The sequence below is a fragment of the Anser anser genome, assembly GCF_964211835.1.
Source record: "Anser anser genome assembly, contig: HAP1_SCAFFOLD_122, whole genome shotgun sequence".
Classification (NCBI taxonomy): Eukaryota; Metazoa; Chordata; class Aves; order Anseriformes; family Anatidae; genus Anser; species Anser anser.
Genome location: NW_028153782.1, coordinates 1 through 27,010, shown reverse-complemented (window position 1 = coordinate 27,010; position 27,010 = coordinate 1). Strand labels below are relative to the sequence as shown.

Here is a 27,010-nt window from a genome sequence, read left to right as displayed (position 1 = left end):
GTGCTTTTTTTAAAGTATGCTAACAGCAAAAGGAGGAGCAGAGAAAACATTGATCCATTACTTGTTGAGGTTGGTAACCTCACAAATAAGTACGCCAATAAAGCAGAGGTTAATGCCTTCTTTGCCTCTGTCTTTAACACCAATGATGGGCTCGGGGACACCCAAAGCTCTGAATTTCAGGACTGTGATGATGATAAACTCCCAGCCAACTTTGAACTTGTGCAGGATTTGCTGCTCCAGCTGGATGCATATAAGTCTATGGGGTCCAGTGGGATTAATCCCAAAGTACAGAAAGAGCTGGCTGATGTCATTGCAAGACCTCTCTCAATAATTTTTCAATAGTCTTGGAGTCTGGAGAGGTCACAGTTGACTGGAATTAAGTTAAACGAGGAAGTGCTGGATTCTGCACCTGGCAAGGGGCAATGCTGGCTGTACGGACAGGCCTGGGGACAAGAGGCTGAAGAGCAGCCCCATGGAAAGGGATCTGGGGGTTTTGCTTGACAGCAAGAGAAATATGAACCAGCAGTGTGCCTTAGCAGCCAAAATGGTCAACTGTGTTCTGGAGCATAAGGCACAGCAATGCTGGATGGTCAAGGGAAGGGATTGTCCTGCTCTGCTCTGTGCTGGTGAAGCCTCACCTCTAGCACTGTGTGTGCTACAATATATGAAGGACATAAACTATTAGAGAGCATCCAAAGGAGGGCTACTATGGTGGTGAAGGGTCTAGAGGGCAAGAAGTATGAGGAGCGGCTGAGGTCCCTGGGTTTGTTCAGCCCAGAGCAGAGCAGGCCGAGGGCAGGCCTCATGGCGGCCTGCAGCTCCCTCACGAGGGGAGCGGAGGGGCAGGCGCTGAGCTCTGCTCTCTGGGGACAGCGACAGGACCCGAGGGAACGGCATGGGGCTGGGACAGGGGAGGGTCAGGCTGGGGGTTAGGGAAAGGTTCTGCACCCAGAGGTGGTCGGGCACTGGGACAGGCTCCCCAGGGACATGGTCACAGCACTGAGCTGCCAGAGTTCAAGAAGCATTTGGACTACTCTGTCAGACATGCGATTTGATTTTGGGTGGTCCTGTGTGGAGTCAGGTGTTGGACCTGATAATCCCTGTGGATCTTTTGTAACTCAGGATATTCTGTGATTCTGTGACTTTGCTGTATGCCATTTTACACTTTTATGTTCTTCTTTCTTATAGTACAAAGAAATACATAAATCTTTGTGTTTTCCACTTAGGTTGTGAGAACTCATGGGGCCCTGTCTGAGGTGACTCTGTATTGGGTCATAGTCTGTGATCTTACAGAAGACCTGGTCTCTGCATATGGGAATGTAACATTTGATGTTGGCCAAGTGAGAGCAAATATTACCATACAAGTTTCTCCTGACAACGTGCCTGAACTGGATCAGGTGTTTTCAGTTTTGATCATCAATGTGTCCAGTGGTCGTCTTGGAAATCACACTAATGCAACATTAACAGTTTTAGCTAATGATGATCCATATGGACTGTTCATCTTTTCTGAGAGAAACAGACCAATAAAAGTTGAGGAAGAAACAAAAAATATCTCCCTGACAATAGTAAGGCTTGGTGGTCTTCTTGGTACAGTAGTGGTTACATACAGAACTTTAGGTGATGATGAAAAGTCACCCTTTCTTCCACCTGATGTTGTTAGAGCAATACAAGGAGAAGATTATATACCCATTACTGGTTATGTGATCTTCGCAGCCAATGAAAGCGAAGCCACAATATCTTTGCCTATTTTGGATGATTATGATCCTGAGAGGTCAGAATCTGTTTTTGTGGAGCTAAACAATACTGTTTTGATCGACAAAGTACAGGATCGGCCAAGTAAGTGTCTTTCATATGTAAACCAAAAGCTTAAATATGTAGGCTAATATTTATATTTAATAGGATAAAATGCAGCAATTGAAATTACAGTAAAATTTTACCTCTGCCTAACTCTGTATAGTTAAGAATCCTGTAAGTTATATGTCAGAGTATCTCACATTAAGTATGAAGATTCTGTGTGTCAGCATATATTTCCTTTACCACAAAATTTTGTCAGGGGTGGACATTTCTTTCTCCCTTCTGCATCTGCTTTATCCCAGGTGTTTTAGGCCAACTATATTACTGTATTGGTTTTGTGTGCTAATACCTGCTCACCTGTTGTTTCTGTAAAGCACAATGATAGGAAATAAGCTAGTTGCACTTACTGAAAGCGAAAAAAGCCTTTTAAACATTAAGTGGTGTAGAATTGCAGCTTCATGCTGGCTTTTTAGCGTAGAGGATGTTTGCCCGATCAGATAAATTCAGGTCATTACAGCCTTATTTATGCTTAAGAGCTTCTTGGCATGCCTAATTTCCCTTCCCTCTCCCCCATGACTCTCCCACATTAATCTTGATTTTTAAGGGAAACACTACAAAAAATTCTACTGGGAAACTGAAAGGTTACTTATAGTTCATCATTGCTAGTGTAAAATTCTATTGTCCTATGGACAAATAAGTAAGTAATTTTGCTAGTACCTCACCTCTTCAAAGAACTGGTGTTTTGTATGCTCCACAGCAGGGTAGAATAATAAGTTAGTAAGAATGTGGATTTTCTGACATAATATAATTCAAACATCAAAAATATGCTTGTGCAGTTTGTAGTTATATTTTGTCCAAATCTAAAATGAAAATTTTATTGAAAGCTAGTAGTGGCCATCCACTAAACTCAGGTGTATGTATATGAACAGTATAGCCATATATAGGAGGCATTTCAGGCTTGCTCTAAGAGGTTTTTTTTATATTTCAGTTGTAAATTCTCCTCGTCTTGGATCAGTGGGTGAGACTATAGCTCATGTAATTATCAATGCCAACGATGATGCTTTTGGAACACTTCAACTTTCAGCTTCAGCTGTGCGAGTTGCTGAAAATTATGTTGGACCAATCATTAACGTGACCAGAACTGGGGGAATTTTTGCAGATGTTTCTGTGAAATTCAAAGCTATGCCAATAACTGCAACAGCTGGTAAGAAATCAAAATAGCAGAAATACACATTCTGTGTTAAACCAGAAAGAGCATACTGTATGCTTCGAGTAACCAAAGCAAGCAAGTGTGTATTGAATGCAGTCTAGTAAAACAAGTAGAAAAAATACCAAAGTGTGAGATACTTACTGAGTGTACTTAGGAGACAGGAATTCAGGTCCTATAGAAGAGACCTTACATCAAATTTAAAAAAACTCAGAGATATCATCACTGAAGAATCTAGCAAGAAAACTAAGGAAAGGAATTGGCTGTTTGTTTCCCTGGTGGCCACTCACTTTCTCAAAAAAATAAAATAAAATAAAAAATCCTGTAGTAGTATATATAGCTAGTACTTAGTCCTTTGTACATATTTCAACCTACCATACATGGCTTATTTGAGTTTCTTGGAGGGAAATTGAGAGCTGGTGACTCCTCTGTGAAACAGACAAATGTTAAGCACAATTCAAGAAGACTTTTACTTTGCAAATGAAAGGTAAAGCTCTCAGGTGATCCCTGAAAAGCTCCACGAGGGAAGGAGTGACCTTATGTCCTTTAGTAAAATCTCCTTTGAAAAAGGTACTTCTGTTTCATTTTATCTCTTGGAAAGCCAGACAACTATCAGAAATCAAATATAGAAATGTCACAGTTGTGTGATCTTCTCAATGGAAGATAATAATGGACCTTTTGTAATTGCTTCTTGGACTGACAGTGTAAACTCTGTTTTGGCCAAGATGAGATTTATTTTCATCCATCCAGATATCTAAAAGGCACTAGGAAATAAACAATTGTATTTTCTGGGTATGAAGATAAAGAAAAAAAAAACACAAAAAAACACACCAACATATGAACACAAGGGAATGCAAAAAGAACAGATAAATATTAGTGCTGATAAACATTAGTGATGTTTCATAATGAACCAGAATGCCTTAATATTCTTCTGTGTTTTGATTGTTTTGTTATTTTTTCATGTACAAATCTAGGTGAGGACTACAGTGTAGCCTCATCAGATGTTGTCTTACTAGAAGGAGAAACAAGTAAAGCTGTGCCAATTTATATAATTAATGATATCAATCCTGAAGTTGAGGAGTCCTTTTATGTTCAGCTGCTGAATCAAACGACAGGAGGAGCCTTGCTTGGATCTTTGACGAGGGCAGTCATAACCATTGAGGCTTCTGATGACCCGTTTGGATCCTTTGGTAAATGAGTCTTATTTGCATATTTTCTCTTGTCCAGTAGCAATCTGCTGATTTGTGGGTGAGTTATTACTGGGCAATGGAATAAAAATTTTCAGAATACAAAAAGGGAAGTCTGGATGAACACAGTAAAGGACAAAATAAGATAAACTAAATTAAAACGTGTAAGTAAGGGCAAATGGTGCCCTTATATAGCGAAATTGAAGCATTCAGTCAACTTATATATCAAGATTTTGTGAGACGAAGGTGGATTTTGGAGTCTCCTAATGGGGATGGATTTTAATTTAATTTGTATTTTTTTATCTATTCTAAATGTTGCATTTCTGCAATAGCTTGAAGCTTAAGTTTACATGCCAAAACCTGTTTAGATAGTGCAGTGTCATTGTTTTACAAAATAATCAGGCAAAGCAGGTTTAAATATCTGGGGAAATTGGAAAGTACAAATATGACTTAAATTGCATTCTTGTATGTTCTGGTTGTTAGTTATTGTAGTTTTTCTTCTTTCTATCATTATCAGTAAAATGGATTGTGGACACTTTCCAAAAATAGTTTCATTACACAGGTTTTGAGAAAAAAATGGTAATTTCAAAAATTTAATGACATTTTAGAAATTTATCTTTTCTATTTATTTTTTCTATTTCAGTATTTCTGGTGTATGTTTTCCAGCCATTTTATTTGACTTACTCTTTCTCCCTTTAGTACCCTACTTTATTTCAGTTATTCCATTTTATCAGCAAAATGTAAAGGAAATTGACAAAAGTAAATAATTCCACATGGATAATTCATTAACTTCATTCTTAACAACTAAAGATTTTATACAAGAAAGACTTATATTTGAAACAATTTAGATGGAATATGTTGACACATTTTTTCCATACGTGACATAAAAAATGATAAAAAATTTCCTCACTGGGAAAAATTACCTTCTGACCGTCTTCTAAAAACTTAGATCATGGCTAGCCTTGAACAATGGATACGTTGGAATAAACTCTTGGGTGGGGGCTGAATTTTCATGCCAATTTTATTTGCAGATAAAATGATACTGAAAGTTCAATTTGAAGTTTAAACCTGATTAACATTTTTTTAATTGTGCAAATGAATGCAATCAAGTGAAATAAAATATATAATTCAGTAACTAGGATGGTGTTTTTATTTTAAATATTACTGTTAATGAAATACACCTCTTTGTGCTGCACTTCAGTGTTCCAGATGACCGAATTTACTGTGGAGGAGCCTGAATCTGGATCAGTACCCATAAATCTGCCAGTAATCCGCAATGCTGGGACACTTGGTAACGTTACTGTTGAGTGGGTTGCTACCATTGGTGGACACCCTGCTGATGAGGACTTGCAGGTTGCCTCAGGCAATATTACTTTTGCCCCTGGGGAAGCCTTTCAGATGCTACTATTGGAAATCCTGGCTGATGATGTTCCAGAAATAGAAGAAGTAAGTCAAGCACTTACATCTTCCTTGAAGATGGTATTAATTTTGACTTGTTCTAGAAATATGTATGATGGAAAACAAGAAATGTTCCGGCAGGAAGGTGCTATAATTTCATGTTATACTTTGCTTGTAATTATTGTTAGAAAAACCACAAATTGTCTAGCTGCATTACTTCTTTTTCTTTTCTTCTCTTTGAGATTGTCCGTGTAGAATTAACTCAGGCCTCCAATGGTGGTGCTATTGGGTTAGATGGCGTGGCAAGTATTATAATACCTGCCAATGATAATCCTTATGGCACAGTTTTCTTTCATCAATCCTTATATCGAGTTCAGGAGCCACTAGAAAGAAATTTGCTGGCAAACATAACAGTCAGGCGAAGGTTTGTATAATGTTTGCTTTATTTGTAATTACTATTTATTCTTCACTTTTGTTTCCACTATAATGTCAAATTTCATGCTCCTCTCATAAAAATATGTGCATCAATTCTTTGATCTGCCATCTCAATGTATTTTCATTTCAAACACATTGTTTTTGAAGTAGATGTCTGTGTATTACATAAATTACTTAAACGTAGTATACATTGAAATGCACAATGTAAACTCAGCGTACACAGTGTACTATTCATTTTGTCCGTTTAATCATCAAATCATTTAAACCTGCATGGTAGCCTGTTCCTGTGATTTGAACAGGAGGACAAAATGGCCAGCCCTTACAGGATGAAAATAAGAGAAGGAAAACAGGTTTTATGCATGTGATCCTAGAGGAAGGATGATAAGTCTGGGTGTCACCGGCTTTTTCTTCCTTGCAAGTAAGGAGAGCTGCCAAGTCCTGAAGAAGACTAAGTTAACTCCTAGAACCAAATGTTTACAAATATGCATTCTTAACAGACTACTACCTAAGCTATAAATAATCAAACTTGCTATCCACAAAAAAATAAGATAACTCAGTTATTCTGGTACTAGTTTCAAAGGGAATGCATTTTGATGTGTTATTTGGAATTTTTCAGCAATTCAGAAAGGGTCAGTTGATTTTGTTCACTTCTATTATTAACCCAGAAACATGTAGAATATTAGACATCCTTTGTCAACTAACAGAACTTTATTTTATTATAATGTCTTTTAGTGAGGGAAGATTTGGTCAGCTGCAGATTTTCTACAGCACTTCTGAGACTGACGTTGTAGCTCTTGCTGTGGAGCAAGGTCAGGATATCCTGGCCTACTACGAGCCTCCTGTACAAGGAATTCCTGACAAACCATCCAAGACCAGAGTGAATGTGTCAGCAGCAAGTGACCCTGTGTATTCCTGTGCAGCTCAGTGCCTAAAAGAACAAGCATGTTCAGCCTTTACATTTTCCAGTGCCTCAGGGATTCCTCTCTGCCTTTGGCTGACGTCAGATATCAGCCCATTAACTAACAACACTTCAGGGTTCCGGACCTGATTTTCCGGGAAAATCCCCAAATTTGAGGATTTTTGAGGAAATTTCCCCAAACTTAGTGTTTTCTTTGAGGAGGGGGCCCCAAAACGGGGTCGCAAGCAGCGGTTTTGGGGGAATTTCCCTCGATTTTGGGACTTTTGGGGGGATTTCCCCAAATATGGGGGGTTTCAGTGGGGGTGGGGGGTCTCAAACGTGGGTAACAAAGTGCAGGTTTTGGGCGATTTCCCCCCAAAAAGTTTGGTTTTTTTTAAGGGGGTGTCCCCGTGCCCCCCCCCCCCCCCAGCATCACAAGCAGCAGCTTTTTGGGGCATTTCCCCCAAATTCGGGGCTTTTGGGGGGTCCCTGATTGGAGGGGGGGGGGGGGGGGGAAGAGGTTTTTGGGGGGAATTCCCTGAAATTTTAGTGGTTTTTTCGGGGGGGGTGTGTCCCAAAACGGGTCACAATCAGCAGCTTTTGGGGCCGTTTCCCCGGATTTTGGGGCCGTGCCCCGGATTTTGGGGCCGTTTCCCTGGATTTTGGGGCTTTTTTTTTGGGGGGGGGGGGATTTACCTAAATTCTTTTTTGGGGGGGCTCATTTGAGGACTCCCCCCCCCCCCTTATTGGGGGGGGCGCTCATTTGGTGCCCCCCTTCTGGTTCTTTTTTGGGGGGGGGGAGGGCTCACATATGGCCCCCTATTTTGGGGCTAAAATACCCCCCCCGGGTGTTTAAGGGAGGGGGGGACCCCACAATCCCCCCCCCAAATTATTTAGGGTGCGGGGGGACCCCAAAATGCCCCCCCCAAATCGTTTAGGGTGGGGGGGGGGTCCCAAACAGCGGGATTTAGGGGATTTCCCCCAAAATTTGGGGTCGGGGGGGGGCGCAGGGGTAAGAAATGTATTTTTTTAGGGGATTTTCCCCCAAATTTTAGGGGGGGGTGGGGGCTGTTTTCGGGGCCCCCCAACCCCAAAAAAAACCACGGTGGGGTCCGGGAGGGAGTGGCGTTTATGTACAGGCGGGGGGGGGGCAGAAGTGGGGGGGCCCCCCCGGGAGAACGAGGCACTTGGGTGGGGGGGGGACCCCAAAATGCCCCCCCAAGTCGTTTTGGGGGTGTGGGGGGGCTAAAATACCCCCCCCGAGTGTTTAAGGGAGGGGGGGGCCCAGAATCCCCCCCCCAAATTATTTAGGGTGCGGGTTGGGGTCCCAAAAATCTGCCCCCAATGATTTAGGGTGGGGGGGGGGTCCTCAAAATCCCCCCCCAAATCATTTGGGGTGGGAGGGGCCCTACAATGCCCCCCCCCAAGGCCATAAAGGTAAGGGGGGGGCCCCAAAATGCCCCCCCCAAATCATTCAGGGTGGGGGTGGGGACCCCAAAATGCCCCCCCCAGGGTGTTTTAGGTAAAGGGGGGTCCCAAAATGCCCCCCCCAAATCGTTTGGGTGTGGGGGGGGAGTCCCAAACAGCGGGATTTAGGGGATTTCCCCCAAAATTTGGGGTCGGGGGGGGCGCAGGGGTAAGAAATGTATTTTTTTAGGGGATTTTCCTCTAAATTTTAAGGGGGGGGGGGGGCAAAACTGCGGGTTTTGGGGGATTTCTCCCCAAAATAAGGGTTGTTTTTTTTGGGGGGGGGTAACTGGGGTCACAAATGGGTTTGGGGGAGTTTTCCCCAAATTTGGGGTTTTGAGGGGTCCCAGCAGCAGCTTCGGGGGGATTTCACCCCAAAATGGGGGGGGGGCACAAATAGCAGCTTTGGGGGATTCCCCCCCAAATTTGGGGGTCTTTTGGGGGGGGGTCCTAAAAGTGACCTCACGGGGAGGGATTTTGGGGGGGATTTTCACCCAAAATTTGGGGTCTGGGGGGGGGAATCCTACAGGCACACCACAAGTTTTGGGGGAAATTTGGGGGTTTTGCTGGGGGGGGGGGGGGGGTCCCAAAAGGAATCGCAAGAAGCGGCGGGTTTTGGGGAAATTTCCCCCGATTTTGGGACTTTTGGGGGGATTTCCCCAAATTTGGGGGGTTTCGGTGGGGGGGGGGGGTCTCAAACGTGGGTAACAAAGTGCAGGTTTTGGGCGATTTCCCCCCAAAAGTTTTTGTTTTTCTTTTTAAGGGGGTGTCCCCGTGCCCCCCCCCCCCCCCTTTGCATCACAAGCAGCAGCTTTTTGGGGGCATTTCCCCGGATTTTGGGGCCGTTTCCCCGGATTTTGGGGCCGTTTCCCCGGATTTTGGGGCCGTTTCCCCAAATGTTGGGGCCGTTTCCCCAAATTTTGTTTTTATTTTTTTTGTTTGTTTGTTTTTGGGGGTGGGGATTTCCCTAAATTCTGTTTTTTGGGGGGGTCTCATTTGAGCCCCCCCCCCCCTTACTGGGGGGCGCTCATTTGGTGTCCCCTTTCCGGTTCTTTCGGGGGGGGGGGGGTCTCACATATGGCCCCCCCTCCAATTTTGGGGGGGAGGGGTCACATTTGAGCCCCCCCCTCAAATTTCTTTGGGGGGGGGCTCATTTGGGACCCACCGTCAATTTATTTTGGGGGGGGGGAGCTCTTTTGGTGCCCCCCCTCCATATTTTCAGGGGGGTGGGGGTCATTTGGGGCCCCCCCTTAAATATTTTATGGGGGGGGGGTCTTGAGGCCCCCCCCTCAGATTTTCGGGGGGGTCTCATTTGGGGCCCCTCCCCTCCATATTTTGGGGGGGAAGGCGTGTTCATTGGGTTCCCCCCCTCAAGATTTTTATGGTGGGGGGGCCTCAGTTGGGACCCCCCTCTCTTTATTTTGGGGGGGGCCTCTCACTTGCCCCCCCCTTTTTTTTCGGGGGGGGGCGCCCTCAGTCCTCGTCGCCGCCCCCCTCCCCCAGGCGCCGCAGCTCGGTGCTGGCCTTGTCCTCGCCGCCCCCCCCCGGCAGCAGCAGCAGGGGGGGGGTCCCGGGGGGGCCGCCCCCCCCCTCGCTGAAGGGGCGCCCCCGCGTCTCGGGCAGCCGCAGGAAGGTGAAGAGGGCGAAGCCCCCCAGCAGCGCCCCGAAGAGCAGGAACACGAAGGGGCCCAGCGCCCGCTGGGGGGGGGATTTGGGGGGGGGGCGTTGGGGGGGGGCCTTGGGGTGCGGGGGCCCCCCCGGGGCGTTTGGCCCCCAGAGAGGGGCTTCCCCCCCCCGTAACCCCCAAATTGTCCCCTGCTGCCCTCCGTCCCATTGTCTGCCCCCCATTACATGACAGCGTAGCAGGTAGTCAGGCAGAGGGTTGGAGAAAGAGGAAGAAAATCTTCAGGGGGAGTCAGGGCCAGGATGGAAAAGAGAGGAAGAGAGATGAAGGAATGGCAGGCAAGGAAAGCTACCCGTGTTGTGGCCTGAATCTTAGCAGGGACAGGCTTTGATGGGATGTTTTAAGTGTGGGCAGGCTGGCCACTTCAGGTAGGAATATCCGGAGTGGAAGAAGGAAGGTATGGAATTAAGTTGGCTAATGACTGAGACTTTGGTGAAAGTACAGGCTGGAGAAAGACAAGAAGCGTTAAAAAGGGTTATGGAAGGTGTTAAAGGTGTGGTATGTAATGTTTGACAGAGCTGTTTTTTGAATGAGTTGGGAAAGTTGAACGAGCAGGGAAAGAGGGTGTAGGCACTATCTAAGTAACAGTCTAGAGGTTTTGGTATATTTGCTGTGGTGTTTGGTCAGTTTCCCAAGTATCGAGAAGGGGGGGACGGGGGGGGCAGCCTGCTCCACCAGGGGCCTCTCCACAGGCCGCAGGGGGCTTCGGCTCCGGCGCCTGGAGCGCCTCCACCCCCTCCGTCTGTGCTGACTTTGGTGTCTGCGGGGAGGTTTCTCGCTCCTCGCTCTCCCAGCTGCTGTTGAGCAGCAGGTTTTTGTTTGTTTGTTCGTTTTCGTGGATGTGCTCTCACAGAGGCACGGACTGTGTTGCTCATGGCTTGGCTCTGGGCAGCGGTGGGCCCCTCTGGGGCCGGGTGAAATTGTCCCTTATCTGCCACGGGGCGGTTTCTGGATTCTCCTCGTGGGGGCTGCCACTGCAGCCCCCTCCCGAACCTCGCCATCAAACACAATACACAGGGGCAGCTAGGTCATTGCTGGCCTGTAAAGTATCAGGGATTAAATTAACTAATGAAACCCTAACGAGTGATGGGGGTAGAAGGGGCTGGGGTAACAGTGCCACCTTTGGGGGGTACCAAGCTGAGACTAGGGGATAAAATGATCTCTGGGCAATTATTGTATGTACCCAAGGCAGGGACTAACTTGTTGGGAAGGGATTTGATGATGAAATTGGGCATTCAAATAGTAAATTGGTAGACTGGAATAACAGTGGTATTAATGGAGTGCTCTCGGGCCCTGAGAGCAAAGATATCTTCACCTCTGACTGGAAAGACTCTGAAGTGGGGGCGGAAGCAACAATACATATGGAATTTTTACCTCAGGGGTTTACAGGGCCACCGACTAATTTGGGCAAAGTTCTAGAACAGATTTTGGAGCAATTCCAACCTCCCAAGGAGGAATTTCTGTTACAAAACGTGTATGATCGTTTATTGTCAGGACAGGAGAAAACAGTTGTGAAGGAAGCTACTAACAAGCTATTCAACTTTCTGGGAAAGCAGGGCTTGGGAGCATTGAAAAATAAATTACAATACGTAGAAAGAGAAGTCAGGTATTTAAGGCATCTAATGTCTGAGGGAAAACTGAGAATAAATCCAGAGAGGATTCAGGGAATTGTTGAAAACTAAGAAAGAACTAAAAAGTTTTTAAGAGAGATTTCTTTAAGGAATCGGGAGCCACGAAGCCTGAGGGAAAATGGATACTCCCTGATGGGAGAGAAATGCTGAATAAAGCACCAATGAGGCAAATATGATGTTTTACATCAAGAGAGTCATTGGGAGATGCAAGCAATGTGTGATTGATGTTGTGCTAAGAAAGTATGTCTGTGTAGGAATATACACTTTAGTGAAGCAAATATGCAGAGGATGTACCATATGTCAAAAGGCAAATAAAAAGGTCATTTGTAACTGACCTAGAGGGGGACGGGAGCCAGGGATTCGACCTTTCCAAAGTATACAGGTAGACTTTACTGAGTTACCTAAAGGAGGGAGATTTAAGTACTTGTTTGTCCTAATTGGCCACGTGACTGGATGGGTGTAAGCTTTCCCCTCTGTATCTGCCCCTGCAAACACGGTGGCTAAGGTATCACCGGAGCAAACAGTCCCTAGATATGGGATAGCTGAAAACATTGATTCAGACCAAGGAAATAATTTCACTTCACAAGTACTGCAAGGGTTAATGCAGGCCTTAGAGATTGAGTGGGCTTTTCACACCCCCTGGCACCCCTCCTCTTCTGGGAAGGCAAAGCGAATGAACCAGACATTAAAGAAGCAATTAACTAAATTAGCGTTAAAAACCCAACTTCCTTGGGTAAAATGTTTACTTTTAGCACTCCTACAGGTTCAAACAGCACCAAGAAACATATAGGAATTTCACCGTATGAGATGCTGTTCGGATTACCCTATCTGGGCAGAAGGGATGAGATACCACAATTCGAAACAAGAGTTTTCTTAAGAACTGTATTCTGGGGTTGTCCTCTTCTTTGTCATTTCTCAGGACCCGTGGGAAATTGGGTCCTGATTCGGACCTGGAAAGGATCAACTCCGGCCCGAATGGGAAGGACACTTCCAAGTACTACTAACCACTGAAACAGCCATAGGAACTGCAGAAAAAGGTTGGACTCACTATACTCGAGTGAAGGCATCCGTCGACCCTAGTACCTGGGAAGCTGTTCCTACAGAAGACTTGTTGGAAGCTGAAATCGAAGAGAAAAATCTCATAGTGGACTCTGAGCGGGATAAGAGCTTGCGATTGTAAACTAACCTTTTATTTTCACAGGTAACTAATGAGCGTGACTTGTGATTGAGAGAAAGGACTGGCCTATAGTGAATTGAAGTGTTCCCAAGGGGGGGTTGTTATGGTAGTAGTGTATATCTTATTCTTTGTATTGATAATTATTTGGAAACCTAAGGTTTAAAAATAATGACAGGGAAAAATCAATTATTAATTTTGTTTTTAGTGATTGTAGGCCTCAGAGAAAGCCTTGGTCAATTGGCAACTTGGAAAAGGCATGACCAGATAATAGTAAGACGGGATACCCCATAAAAATATGGGTGAATGTGACAGAGGGTTATGTACCACAATCAGTCATGTTTGATGCTTGTGAGGTGTTAGCTTGTGGAGATTTAAATGCCCAAGGACAATTGAGCAGAGAGAACAAATAACTGGTAGAGACCCAACAGCCAGATTGAGAATAGCTGTATGGAAACGATCCTCTATCGCCATCAGAGAAAGGGAGAAACTCAAGGAGAAAACAGGAGAGAAAACAGGAGGCCCTCTTTGAAATGCGGCAGTTCAAACATTTGAGATTGAAACAGGGTATGGGGATGTGAATGCCTGGATAGAATGGGTCAAATCTGCTGTCCAGAGTCTCAACCACAGCGATTGCTATGCTTGTGCCTCGGGACGACCGATAGCCCGGATGGTGCCCTGCCCATTGGGGTGGACCGAGGACTCCCGAGGGATGCGATGTACGATTGCATTGTACCCAGAAAAGCCTGCCTGGGGAAATGAGGCCTGTAAGTCTCTCTCTTTGCTGCTCCCTTCCTTGCACGATAGCAATATCAGGGCTCCCCCTGCATTCTCCACAGCTATAGGTAACCATACAGCTTGCCTCTCACGGCAGGGTGTGAGTGCTACCAGCATCTGGGAGAATTTGCCTTGTGCACGAGGACCTTGAATGCTACCGAGGACTTGATGGGAAAATATTCAAGATTTGACATCCCCAGGGCAGATCTCTGGTGGTACTGCGGAGGGAAGATCTTACGGTCCATCCTGCCATCTAACTGGGGAGGCACTTGTGCACTTGTTCAATTAGCTATACCCTTCACCCTGGCATTTGAAAGAGAAACATCACAAATACCCAGAAGAAGTAAAAGAAGCTTAGGAGTATCATTTGATGATAGAGCGTACGTAGATTCTATTGGGGTGCCTAGAGGAGTTCCTGATGTAAAGCCAGGAATCAAATTGCTGCAGGGTTTGAGTCACTGTTCTGGTGGGTAACAATTAATAAAAATGTGGATTGGATTCATTATATCTATTATAATCAGCAGAGATTCATAAACTATACAAGAGATGCGATAAGGGGAATCGCTGAACAACTAGATGCCACCAGCAAAATGGCTTGGGAAAACAGAATAGCATTAGGTATGATGCTTGCGGAGAAAGGTGGTGTGTGCGTGATGCTGGGCAGCCGTTGTGGTACTTTTATCCCTAACAATGCTGCCCCGGATGGCACAGGAACTAGAGCATTGCAAGGGCTTACCACCCTTGCCAGTGAATTGGCAGAAAACTCAGGAGCAGACCCTTCCATCACAGGATGGTTGGAATCTTGGTTTGGTAAATGGAAAGGGATGGTAGTGTCCGTATTTACGTCCTTGATTGTCGTAGCAGGAGTTTTGACAGCCGTTGGTTGTTGCATTATCCCCTGTGTAAGGGGACTTGTCCAACGGTTAATTGAAACTGCACTTTCGAAACAAATGACCGTGGATCCACCACCCTGCTCAGATAAGATAATGATATTAGAGGAAATGGAAAGCAAAGAAAGTGAAGAAGAGGAAGACATCTACCAAATTACACCTTAGAGAAAAAAATTTTGCAAAAATCAACAAATTATAAAAAGAGAAAAGGGGGGAGTTGTGGGAATGGAAATGTTGTTTTTGCAGTGTTACATGGTACAGAAGGAAGGAATGGGGTATTGAGATGTGCTTACAGTGATAAGAAAGCTCAGCAGGTGACCTCCTAAAATGCAGACACCCAGCCTCCTTAGAGCGATCAGGTGGAAATCGCTGTGTTAAGTCAAGGCAGACAAGGGGAGAAAACATTGCCATCCCAAAAACAGGCCGGCAACTGAAGGCCAGGCATTGTCTGGGAAGCATCAGACAGATTGTGAGCCTGGATTGCCCACTCAGTGGGGAAACTGGGGAGGGTCCCGGCACCAAACAGTATGTAAACTGGGTTTGGGGACCAGGAGGCGCGCTCCTGCTCGTGGGGCGCCCGCCACTGCGATCGCGAATAAATTCCTGCTTCGCTGAGCTCCTCGCCTGAGCCCAAGTTGTTGGCTACGGAGCGTTTCTCACACCCCCAAGCCATTAAGGATCCTCCCTGGGACCCCCCCAACCCCCCCCCCCAGGATATTAACCCTAACCCTAATTACACCCCTAATTAAGCCTCCCAACCCAAGCCTTTGGGTAGACCTGAGCTCCCTTTGGGAGCCTTTACTCAACCCCACACACAACAGGACTCTGCGCCTTCTTTCTGAACAACCCCGACCCTAACCCTAATTACGCCCCTAATGAAGCCTCCCAGCAGCAGCCTTTGGGTAGACCTGATCTCCCTTTGGGAGCCTTTACACAGCCCCACACGCAACAGGACTCTGCGCCTTCTCTTTCTCCAAACTACCCTAAATGTAACCCTAATTACGCCCCTAATTAAGCCTCCCAACCCAAGCCTTTGGGTAGACCTGATCTCCCTTTGGGAGCCTTTACACAGCCCCACACGCAACAGGACCCTGCGCCTTCTCTTTCTCCAAACTACCCTAAACGTAACCCTAATTACGCCCCTAATGAAGCCTCCCAGCAGCAGCCTTTGGGTAGACCTGCTGTCCCTTTCTCCTCCCCCCCCGAACCACATCTCCCAGCACCCCCCGGCGGGCCGTTCCCTCCCAGCTCCCCCCGTTTCCACCCCGTTTCGTCGCCCTGACGCCATCTCCCCGCGCCATGAAGCCTCCCCCCCGGCCCCGCCTGGTCCCGGCCCGCTTCGCCGAGGCCCCGGCGGGGAGGCCCCGGGCCGCGGCCTGGTCGCTGCGGGAGAAGCGATCGCTGCTGGCGGCGCTGCGGGCCCAGGCCGCCCTCGGCCTCCCGGAGCTCCAGGCCCGGCCGCTGCGGGAGAGCCTCCCCCGGCGGAGCGAGGCCGAGGTGGGCCCGGGGGGGGGCTTAATGGCCCGGGGGGGGGGTCCTTAATATCCCGGGGGGGCTTACAGTCCATGGGGGGGGCTTAAAGGCCCGGGGGGTCCTTAAAGGCCCGGGGGGGGGGGCTTAAAATCCATGGGGGGGGCCTTAATATCCCAGGGGTTCCTTAATATCCCGGGGGGGCCTTAATGCCCGGGGGGGGTCCTTAATATGCTTGGGGGGGTCTCAGGGAGGGTCCTTAATGGCTTTGGGGGGGGGGTCCTTAATATGCCCGGAGGGGGTCCTTATTTATTGGGGGGGGGGGGGGTGTTGGGAGGGGTCCCGGGGAGGGTCCTTAATGGCTTGGGGGGGGGCCTTAGTAATCTGGGGGGGGGGGCTTGGGGAGGGGGGGGGCTTGGGGAGGGGGGGGGGGAGTCCTGGAGAGGGTCCTTAATGGCTTGGGGGGGGGGGTCCCTTAATATGCCCGTGGGGGGGGGGGGGGTGGTCCTTAATAACACGGGGGGGTCCTTGGGGGGGGGTTGGAAGGGGTCCTGGGTCCCCAATTCCTCGGGGAGGGGGCTTGGGGGGGTCCCCGGGGGGTCCTGGGTCCCTGCGTACCCCAAGGTACATGGGGGGGCAATGGGGGGGGTACAAATGGGATGGGGGGGGGTCTGGGGGTGCACCGGGGGAAATGGGGGGGTACATGGGGATGGGGGGGTGAGGACCCCCCGCCCCAGGGGGGGGGGACACGATTTTTTGGGTGGGGGGGGGACACGGGGGGTCATATTTGTGGGTTTTCGCCTCCCCCCCCCTCCAGCTGTGGCTGGAGCTGGCACAGATGCTGGCGGAGGGCGTGGAGGAGGCGGCGGCGGCATTTTCGCAGGTGGGGGGGGTAAAAAATGGGGGGGGGGTAAAAGTGGGGGGGGTGGGGGTAAATGGGGGGGTGGGGGTAGATTGGGGAGGTCGGGGGTAAATTGGGGGGGTTCAGGGGTAAGTTGGGGGGGTTCAGGGGTAAATTGGGGGTTTCAAATTAGGGGGGTGAGGGTAAAATGGGGGGTTAAATGGGGGCTGGGGGTAAATTGGGGGGGGGACCGGGGGGTAAAATGGGGGGTGGGGTAAAGTGGGGGGGTTGGGTGTAAAATGAGGGGGGGGGTTAAATGGGGGAGCCCAATTGGGGGGGGTGGGACAAGGGGGGTGAGGGTAAGTGGGGGGGGGGTTGGGGATAAAGTGGGGGGGGGTAAAATGGGGGGCTGGGGGTAAAATGGGGGGTTGGGGGTAAAGGGGGAGTAAATTGGGGGGTTGGGGGAAAATTTGGGGGGTTGGGGTTAAAGGGGGGGTTAAAATGGGGGGGGCTGGGGGTAAATTGGGGGGGGGGACCGGGGGTAAAATGGGGGGGTGGGGGTAAAGTGGGGGGGGTAAATTGGGGGATAAAATGGGGTTTAAAAGGGAGGGTCCTTAATGGCTTGGGGAGGGGGAGTCTTAGTAATCGGGGGGGGGGGGGGGGGGGCCTTAACATCGCCAGATGGTCTCCGAGGAAGGTAACTCCTCTGGGGTCTCCTTAAACAGGGGCTGAGCTGCTGGGGGCACGGCTGGATTTGGGGTCCCACAGGTGTGACTGTCTGGGAGACCCTCAGCCTCATTCCCCCTCCCCATAACAACCCAGTGGTGAAATTGGGGTGCTGGGGATTTTTCGTTATCTCACTTTGTTGAGGTCCTGCCTCGTGTCAACACACTGGTGGTGAGTGGAAACCCCTTGAGACCCAACCCCTTCCCGGCCCTCTCCTTCCCACACCTGCTCCTCCTATTTTGGGTGTGGGTCAATGGTATTTTTGTAGGGTTTGCAGCTGGGGGCAGGTAGGGAGGTGGAGACCAAACGTGTTTTCCCAGTGGCTGCTGTGGAGGAGCATCAGCGACGGGTTTTACCCTTCACCCTTAGCCTTTTCAACCCCCCTTCCCCATTTCCTATTTTCATAAATTACCAAGTTGCAGCAAAAAAAAATAAAATTGCTTGAAAGCACATTAAGGACATTTCTGCCGGCATGGCAAAGCTGCCCAGGGTGTGGAAAGGGTTTTTGCAGTCTCCTTTCTTTCATCACTTCCCGCAGCGGGACGCAACCTTGTGCTGAATCCCAAGGAGATAAAATGAGTCATAGCCCAGAGACATTTCTGCTTTACGAGGTCCCCTCTGTGCTTTATTGTATTCCTTGAAATGAAAGCCAGTTTCTTTTATTTGCGTGGAGTTAGTCCCTTCTGCCTCTGCTCCTTGCACCTCACCTCCGTCCCCCCTGCCTGTCTCCCTCTCTATCCCCCAGCCGCAGTCCCTGCCCCGACCCTCTGGGTGCTGCAGGGACAGAAGGAATATTTCTTTGGAGAGAGAAGGCCCCCCCCAATCACCCCCAAGCCCAACTCCCCCCATGCCCCCAGCCCCCTGTTTCCCCAAGGCCCCCCCCCCAGTCCCACCCAAACCCAATTCCCCCATGCCCCCCCCCCCACCAAGGACCCCCCTAATCCCAATTCCCTATGCCCCCCCATTCCCCCCCGAGGCCCCCCCCAATCACCCCCAAGCCCAACTCCCGTCATGTCCCCAGCCCCCGTTTCCCCAAGGACCCCCCCCAATCCCACCCAAACCCAATTCCCCCATGCCCCCCCCCACCAAGGACCCCCCAAACTCAACTCCCCCCATACTCCTGACCCCCCCAAATCCCCCCAACCCCCCCCAATGCCCCCCCCACCATCAGTGCCCTCCCCATTGCGCTCATGGTGGTGGCAGCGCCACCCCAAACCCCTGACACCCCCCCCAAACCCCATACCCCATGCCCCCCCATGACCCCATGGCCCCCCGTGCCCCCCCCCCGCTCACTGTCGGCGCCCTCCCCATTGCGCTCGTGGTGGGGGCAGCGCCACCCCAAACCCATCTCCCCCCATACCCTTGCCCCCCCCCCCAACCCCCCCCCATACCCCTGTCCCCCCCCAAAACCCCAAAGCCCCCCCAACCCCCCCGTGCCCCCCCCTCTCACCGTCGGTGCCCTCCCCGTTGCGCTCGTGGTGGGGGCAGCGCCGCACCACCTCGGCCACGTGCTCCGACTTCTTGTAGACGGCCACGGCGCGCAGCACGGCCCCTGGGGGGGCGCGGCCCCCACCCGCACCTGCACCGGGCAGGGCTTGGCCAGCCGGCAGTACAGCTTGTTCAGCACCGGCGAGTACTGGGGGGGGGGCACGGGGTCACCCCCAGGGAGCCCTCCGAGGCGTGCCCCCCCCCCCCGAGAACCTGTTAGGACCCCCCCTTAAATAACTGAGACCCCCCCCCCAAATAACCAAGAACCCCCCCCGGCGTATAAGAGCCCCCTGACATATAGGGACCCTGCCAATTAATGAGCCCCCCCCCCCAAATAATGGAGAACCCCCCCCAAAGTGTATAAGAACCCCCTGACACATAGGGACCCTGCCAATTAATGACCCCCCCCCCCAAAAAATATGGGAACCCAGAGCTAGGATCCCCCCCAAAATAATGGAGACCCCCCCAAATAACCGAGAACCCCCCCCCCCAGGTGTATAAGAACCCCCTGGCATATAGGGGCCCTGCCAATTAATGACCCCCCTGCTGATCGGGACCCCTTTTTGGGGTTTCCTGGGTGACCCCACAACCCCATAGCCCCCCCCCCGAAATATTGTGTCCCCCCCCATGCCCCCCCCAAAACAACTCCATCCCCCCCAGCCCCCCAATCCCATACCCCTCCCTCCCCATTTCACCCCTCCCGCTGACCAGGACCCCCTCTATGGGGTTTCCTGGGTGACCCCCCAACCCCGTATAACCACCCCCAGCCCCCCCAAAAAATATTGTCCCCCCCCGTGCCCCCCCCAAACAACTCCAGCCCCCCCCAGCCCCCCCCACCCCCCAATCCCATACCCCTCCCTCTCCATTTCACCCCTCCCGCTGACCGGGACCCCCTTTATGGGGTCTCCTGGGTGATCCCCCAAACCCGTATAACCCCCCCCCCCAATATTGTCCCCCCCCCCGGCCCACGTACGGTGCAGGTGATGGACTTGGTGGTGCCGGCCTCCAGGAAGCCCAGCTGGAAGTCGTAGTGGCCCCCGTAGTCCTCGGTGGACGGCACCATGGGGGACGGGGACGCCCGGGGGGGCTCGGGGGGAGCCGCCGGGGGGGGCTCGGCACCGGGGGGGAGCCCGGGGGGGGGGGCTCGCTCGGCTCCAGGGGGCACAGGTCCTGCTGGGGGGGGGGGGGGGGGCCTTGGGGGCAGCCGAATGGCAGGGGCCCTTGTGGACCCTTTTTGGGGTCGTTCGGGTCCCTTTTGGGGTCGTTCAGGACCCTTCTGGGTGCCAGGGTCCCTTTTTGGGGACACCGAAACCCCTTTTTGGGGTCATCCAGGACCCTTCTGGGGACACCCAGGTCCCTTTTTGGGACAGCTGGGTGCCAGGGTCCCTTTATGGGGACACTGAAACCCCTTTTTGGGGTCATTCACGACCTTTTGGGTGCCAGGGTCCCTTTTTGGGGACATCCAGGTCCTTTCTGGGGACGCTCAGGTCCCTTTTGGGGTCAACCAGATCCCTTTTGGAGACACCCAGGACCCTTTTCGGTACAGCTGGGTGTCAGGGTCCCTTTTTGGGGACACCCAGGTCCCTTTTGGGGTTATCCAAGTCCCTTTTGGGGACATCCAGGTCCCTTTTTGGGGTCATTCAGGACCCTTTTGTGTGCCAGGGTCCCTTTTTGGGGACAGCTGGGTGCCCAGGGTCCCTTTCTGGGGACATCCAAGCCCCTTTTGGGGTCATCCAGGTCCCTTTTGGGGACAGCTGGCTACCAGGGTCCCCTCTGGGGACACCGAGGTCCCTTTTGGGGACACCGAGGTCCCCTGTGGGGGTCATCCAGGTCCCTTTTGGGGACAGCTGGGGGCCAGGATCCCATTTTGGGGACACCCACGTCCCTTTTGGGGTCATCCAGGACCCTTTTGGGTGCCAGGGTCCCTTTCTGGGGACACCCAGGTCCCTTTTGGGGACAGCTGGGGGCCACGGCCCCTTTTGGGAAGCACCCACAGACCCGGCTGCTTTTTGGGGATCCCTCGAAATCCAGAACCCTGTTGGGGTCACCCAGGTGCTGGGGTCCTTTGGGGACCCACGGGGTCCTTTGGGGACACCAGGACCCCCCCTTGGGGACACCGGAACCTCCCCCCCCCCCCCCCCCCTTACCACAGCCAGCGGATCGTCGGGGGGGGACAGCGAGTGCATGTTATCGGGGAGCCTGGAAGGGGGGGCAATAAGGTCATCGGGTGGCGCCCCCCCGTGTCCCTGTCCCCCCCCCATGTCCCTGTCCCCCCCCCCCCCCCCCGCACTCACATGTTCCAGAGGTCGAGGAAGACTTCGGTCAGGGGGGGCTCCAGCAGCGGCTCCAGCTCCTCCACCATGGGGCCGGTCCCCGGGGGGGGCACCCAGGCTCTGGGGTCCCCTAAGGGGGGGGGGGGGGACGGGGACACAGGGGAGACAGTGCTGTCACTGGGGGGGGGCCAGCCGGGGGTCCCCTGTAATGGGGGGGGGGCACCCAGATCGCCTTGGGGGGGGCCGCCTGGGTCTTTGGGGGGAAATGGGGGCGGGGGGGGGAGCCTCAAGCCCCCCCCTTCCCAGTTATGGCTGCACAAATGGGGGGGGGCCTGCCAGTATGGGGCCCCCCCAACCCTGCAGGGATGGGAGCAGCTGGACAGGGACCTCCCCCAAACAGGGACCCCAAAAGGACCCCCCCATAAAGGGACCCCATGGGGACCCCTCCCCTTATGGGGACCCCAAAGAGACTCCCCCATACAGGGACCCTAAAGAGACCCCAAAGAGACCCCCCCCCCATATAGGAGACCCCAAAGAGACGCCCCCATACAGGGGCCCCAAAAGGGCCCCTCCCCATACAGGGACCCCAAAGAGACCCCCCCATAGAGGGACCCCAAAGAGACCCCCCTCCATACAGGGACCCCAAAGAGACCCCCCCCTTACAGGGACCCCAAAGAGACCCCCCCCTTACAGGGACCCCAAAGAAACTCCCCCCCCAAGCAGGGACCCCAAAGAAACTCCCCCCCCAAGCAGGGACCCCAAAAGGACCCCCCCCCAATACAGGGACCCCAAAGAGACCCCCCCATACAAGGACCCCAAAGTGACTCCCCTTACAGGGACCACAAAGTGACCCCCCCACATGGTGACCCCAAAGACACCCCCCCATACAGACCCCCCCCACCTGTGAGGACCCCAAAGGGTCCCTGCTGCCCCCCCCAAAACACCCCCCCATGCGCCCCCCCCAACCACCACAGGGACCCCTGCACCCCCCCGCCCAAGCCCAGGGACCCCCAAAGAACTTTCAGGGGGGGCTGTGGGGGGGTCCCCCCAACCCCCCAGCCCCTCAGAGCCCCCCCCGCCCCCCCCTCCCCAAAGACCCCCTCCCACTCCCGCCCCCCCCCCCCAAAACACAGGCCGGGGGGGGGGGGGCTCAGTACCGGGCCCCTGCAGCGCCCCCCGCGCCCGGGACCCCCCCAGCGGGGGTGCCCCGAGGTTCCCCGAGCCCCCCCCGTGCCCACACCCCCCCGTGACCCCCCCAGGCCCCCCCCGAGCCCCCCCCGGGGCCCCCCCGGCCCCCGCCACCTCCGTTCGCGGCTCCGCCGCCTCCGCTGCACGCGCTGGGGAATCCCCCGGCCCAGCAGGCACCGCGCGCTGAAGCCGCGCCGCCATCTTGGGTGAGGGCAAAGGGCCGGGCAGGGCTGGGAGATACCAAGTGGGTTTGGGGGGGGGGGGGTGTCCCTTGTTAATTAATAGTCGTTAATAACGGCTCAGAAAGAACACACCCGCCCCCCCCCCTCCCGTGGCCGGATTTGCCTCGTCGGCCCTACCCCTGTTGGGGGATACTGGGAGCACTGGGGGGTACTGGGCGCGCTGCGGGGACAAGGAGCACTGGGGGGACTGGCGGGTACTGGAAGTGCTGGGGGCGCTGGGGTCCCCCTCACCCGGCCGTGCAGTGTCCCAGTGCCACCAGTAAGGGGGTTCAGGGACTGCTGGAGGGAACTGGGAGTCCCCCACATGCATCTGTCTGGGATCCCAGCTACACCAGTACAGAGGGTTGGGGGTACTGGGAGCACTGGGGTCCCCCTCACTCAGCTTTTTCCTGTACCAGTCACACCAGTAGGTGGGTCTGGGGGCTTCTGGGGGGCACAGGGGGCACCCTTATCCTTCAATTTGGGGGTGCCCCCCGCTGCCACCCCCTTGCCACGTCACCCCAATGCAAACCCCCAAACTTTGGATGCTCAAACCGGGAGCCTTGGACCCTTAAGATGGGGCCTGGACCCTAAAAGGAGGCTTTGGGTCCTAAAAATGAGGGTTGGGGCCCTTAAAATGCAGCTGTGGGTGTGCAACGAGAAGCCTTGAAATCCCAAACCAAAGCTCTGATCCCCAAAAAATGGGGGTGTGGACCCCACTGTGATGCTTTGGGGCCCTGAAATGAGGATTAGGGTCTGACAACGAGCCCTTCGTCCCTCAGAGGTCTCATTATACCCTACAAATAAGGCCGTCTCTGCTTGAAGGAGGGCTTGGGGCTTCCTGTGGAGATTCAGCACCAAAAAATGAGGCTCTGGGACCTAAAGAGAAGGGTTTGGGCCTAAAGAAAAGGGTTTGGGCCCTGAAGAGAGGGTTTGGGGCCCTAACGCGAAGGGTTTGGGCCCCAAAGAGATTGGTTTGCAGCCTTAAGAGAGGGCCTAGCCCCTACAGAGAAGGGTTTGGGCCCTAAAGAAAGAGGTGTGGGCCCTAAAGAGAGCAGTTTGGGGCCTAAAGAGAGGGGTTTGCGCCCTAGAGAGAAGTCTTTGGGCCCTAAAGAGAAGGGTTTGGTCCGTAAAGAAAGGGGTCTGGGCCCTAAAGAGAGGGGTTTGGGCCCTAAAGAGAGGGGTTTGGGCCCTAAAGAGAAGGGTTTGGTCCATAAAGAAAGGGGTCTGGGCCCTAAAGAGAGGGGTTTGGGCCCCAAAGAGAAGTGTTTGGGCCCTAAAGTGAGGGGTTTGGGCCCTAAAGAGAGGGGTTTGTGGCCTAGAGAGAAGGGTTTGGACCTAAAGAAAAGGGTTTGGCCTGAAAGAGAAGGGTTTCAGGCCCAAAAGAGAAGGGTTTGGACCTAACGAAAAGGGTTTGGACCTAACAAAAAGGGTTTGGGCCCTAAAGAGAAGGGTTTGGGCCCTAAAGAGAAGGGTTTGGACCTAAAGAAAAGGGTTTGGGCCCTAAAGAGAGCGGTTTGGGCCCTAAAAAGAGGGGTTTGGGCCTAAAGAGAAGAGTTTGTGCCCTAAAGAGAAGGGTTTTGGACCTGAAGGGTTTGGGCCCTAAAGAGAGGGGTTTGGTCCGTAAAGAGAAGGGTTTGGGCCCTAAAAAAGAAGTGTGGGCCCTGAAGAGAGCAGTTTGGGCCCTAAAGAGAAGGGTTTGCGCCCTAGAGAGAAGTGTTTGGGCCCTAAAGAGAAGGGTTTGGTCCATAAAGAAAGGGGTCAGGGCCCTAAAGAGAGGGGTCAGGGCCCCAAAGAGAAGTGTTTGGGCCCTAAAGAGAAGGGTTTGGGCCCTAACGTGAGGGGTTTGGGCCCTAACGAGAAGGGTTTCGGCCCTGAAGGGTTTGGGCCCTAATGAAAGGGGTTTGGGCCCTAAATAGAGCAGTTTGTGGCCTAAAGAGAGCATTTTGGGGCCTAAAGAGAATGCTTTGGTCCCTAAAGAGTAGGGTTTGGTTCCTAAAGAGAGGGGTTTGGGGCCTAAAGACAAGGGTTTGGACCTAATGAAACGGGTTTGGGCCCTAAAGAGAAGGGTTTGGGCCTAAAGAAAAGGGTTTGGGCCCTAAAGAGAGCAGTTTGGGCCCTAAAGAGAGAACGGTTTCGGTCCAAAAGAGAGGGGTTTGGGCCCTAAAGAGAAGGGTTTCGGTCCTAAAGAGAGGGGTTTGGGCCCTAAAGAGAAGGGTTTGGGCCCTAAAGTGAGGGGTTTGGGCCCTAAAGTGAAGGGCTTTGGGCCCTAAAGAGAGCAGTTTGGGCCTTAAAGAGAGCGGTTTGGGCCCTAAAGAGAGGGGTTTGGGCCCTAAAGAGATGGGTTTGGACCTAAAGAGAAGGGTTTGGACCTAAAGAAAAGGGTTTGGGACCTAAAGAAAAGGGTTTGGGCCCTAAAGAGAGCGGTTTGCTCCCTAAAGAGAGTGGTTTGGGCCCTAAAAAGAGGGATTTGGGCCCTGAAGGGTTTGGGCCCTAAAGAGAGAGTTTGGGGCCCAAAAGCGAAGGGTTTGGGCCCCAAAGAGATTGGTTTGCAGCCTTAAGAGAGGGGCTAGCCCCTAAAGAGAAGGGTTTGGGCCCTAAAGAAGGGGATCTGGGTCCTAAAGAGTGGGGTTTGGTCCCTAAAGAGAAGGGTTTGGGCCCTAAAAAAAGAGGTGCGGGCCCTAAAAAAAGAGGTGCGGGCCCTAAAGAAAGAGGTGTGGGCCCTAAAGAGAGCAGTTTGTGACCTAAAGAGAGAGTTTTGGTTCCTAAAGAGTGGGGTTTGGGCCCTAAAGAGTGGGGTTTGGGCCCTAAAGAGTGGGGTTTGGGCCCTAAAGAGTGGGGTTTGGGCCCTAAAGAGAGTGGTTTGCAGCCTTAAGAGAGGGGCTAGCCCCTAAAGAGAAGGGTTTGGGCCCTAAAGAAGGGGATCTGGGTCCTAAAGAGTGGGGTTTGGTCCCTAAAGAGAAGGGTTTGGGCCCTAAAGAAGGGGGTTTGGGCCCTAAAGAAAGAGGTGTGGGCCCTAAAGATAGCAGTTTGGGTCCTAAAGAGAGGGGTTTGGGCCCTAAAGAAGGGGATCTGGGTCCTAAAGAGTGGGGTTTGGGCCCTAAAGAGAAGGGTTTGGGTCCTCAAGGGAGGAGTTTGGGCCCTAAAGAGAGCGGTTTGGGCCCTGAAGAGAGCGGTTTGGGCCCTGAAGAGAGCGGTTTGGACCCTAAAGAGAAGGGTTTGTAGCTAAAGAAAAGGGTTTGGGCCCTAAAGAGAGCGGTTTGGGCCTAAAGAGAGGGGTTTGGGCCCTAAAGAGAAGGGTTTCGGCCATAAAGAGAATGGTTTCGGCCCTGAAGGTTTTGGGCCCTAAAGAAAGGGGTTTGGGCCCTAAAGAGAGCAGTTTGTGGCCTAAAGAGAGCCTTTTGGGGCCTAAAGAGTGGGGTTTGGTCCCTAAAGAGTGGGGTTTGGGCCCTAAAGAGAGCAGTTTGCGCCCTAAAGTGAGGGGTTTGTGCCCTAAAGAGAGGGGTTTGGGCCCTAAAGGGTTTGGGGCCCTAACGCGAAGGGTTTGGGCCCCAAAGAGAGTGGTTTGCAGCCTTAAGGGCGGGGCTAGCCCCTAAAGAGTAGGGTTTGGGCCCTAAAGAAGGGGATCTGGGTCCTAAAGAATGGGGTTTGGAACTTAAAGAAAAGGGTTTGGGTCCTAAAGAAAGGGGTCTGGGTCCTAAAGAAAGAGGTGTGGGCCCTAAAGAGAGCAGTTTGGGGCCTAAAGAGAAGTGTTTGGGCCCTAAAGGGAAGGGTTTGGGCCCTAAAGAAAGGGGTCTGGGCCGTAAAGAGAGGGGTTTGGGCCCCAAAGAGAAGTGTTTGGGCCCTGAAGTGAGGGGTTTGGGTCCTTAAGTGGGGGGGTTGGGCTCTAAAGAGAGGGGTTTGGGCCCTAAAGAGGGGGTTTGGGGCCCTAAAGAGAGGGATTTGGGCCCTAAAGTGAAGGGTTTGGGTCCTAAAGAAAGGGGTTTGGGGCCTGAAGAAATGGGTTTGGGCCCTACAGAAAGGGGTTTGGGCCCTAAAGAGAGCGGTTTCGGGCCTAAAGAGGGGGTTTTGGTGCCTGAAGATAGTGGTTTGGGGCCTTAAGAGAGGGCCTAGCCCCTAAAGAGAAGGGTTTGGGCCCTATAGAGAGGGGTTTGGGACCTAAAGAGAGGGGTTTGGTTACTAAAGCGAGGGGTTTGGGCCCTCAAGAGAGGGGTTTGGACCCTAAAGAGAGGGGTTTGGTCCCTAAAGAGAGAGTTTTGGT

At 52.3% G+C, this 27,010-nt stretch overlaps 2 protein-coding genes across 2 annotated transcripts; one reads left to right on the top strand and one right to left on the bottom strand.

Annotated features, from left to right (window-relative positions):
• Positions 1–1,169: 1,169 nt before the first annotated feature.
• On the top strand, positions 1,170–18,031 carry LOC310891467 (adhesion G-protein coupled receptor V1-like; the record flags this gene model as incomplete). Its single annotated transcript, XM_083853742.1, has 8 exons — positions 1,170–1,187; positions 1,227–1,836; positions 2,783–2,998; positions 3,976–4,191; positions 5,390–5,634; positions 12,621–16,039; positions 16,830–16,895; positions 17,579–18,031. The coding sequence occupies 6 exons, from the start codon at positions 1,170–1,172 to the stop codon at positions 12,642–12,644; spliced, it is 1,329 nt and encodes a 442-aa protein (XP_083709868.1). The 3' UTR covers positions 12,645–16,039; positions 16,830–16,895; positions 17,579–18,031.
• Positions 18,032–18,175: 144 nt separating this feature from the next.
• LOC310891478 (uncharacterized protein) lies at positions 18,176–27,004 on the bottom strand. The gene is made up of 6 exons (XM_083853751.1): positions 22,643–27,004; positions 21,362–21,470; positions 21,215–21,266; positions 20,041–20,237; positions 19,030–19,215; positions 18,176–18,353 (listed from the first exon to the last, which is right to left on the bottom strand). The coding sequence occupies exons 2-5, from the start codon at positions 21,427–21,429 to the stop codon at positions 19,200–19,202; spliced, it is 333 nt and encodes a 110-aa protein (XP_083709877.1). The 5' UTR covers positions 21,430–21,470; positions 22,643–27,004; the 3' UTR covers positions 18,176–18,353; positions 19,030–19,199.
• Between the last annotated feature and the right edge of the window lie 6 nt (positions 27,005–27,010).

Coding starts and splice junctions, on each gene's coding strand:
- LOC310891478 (XM_083853751.1), bottom strand. CDS start 21,429: ATGGTGGAGGAGCTGGAGCCGCTGCTGGAGCCCCCCCTGACCGAAGTC. Junction 21,267..21,361: donor TTCCTCGACCTCTGGAACAT/GTGAGTGCGGGG, acceptor CCCCCCTTCCAG/GCTCCCCGATAACATGCACT. Junction 20,238..21,214: donor CCGACGATCCGCTGGCTGTG/GTAAGGGGGGGG, acceptor CCCCCCCAGCAG/GACCTGTGCCCCCTGGAGCC.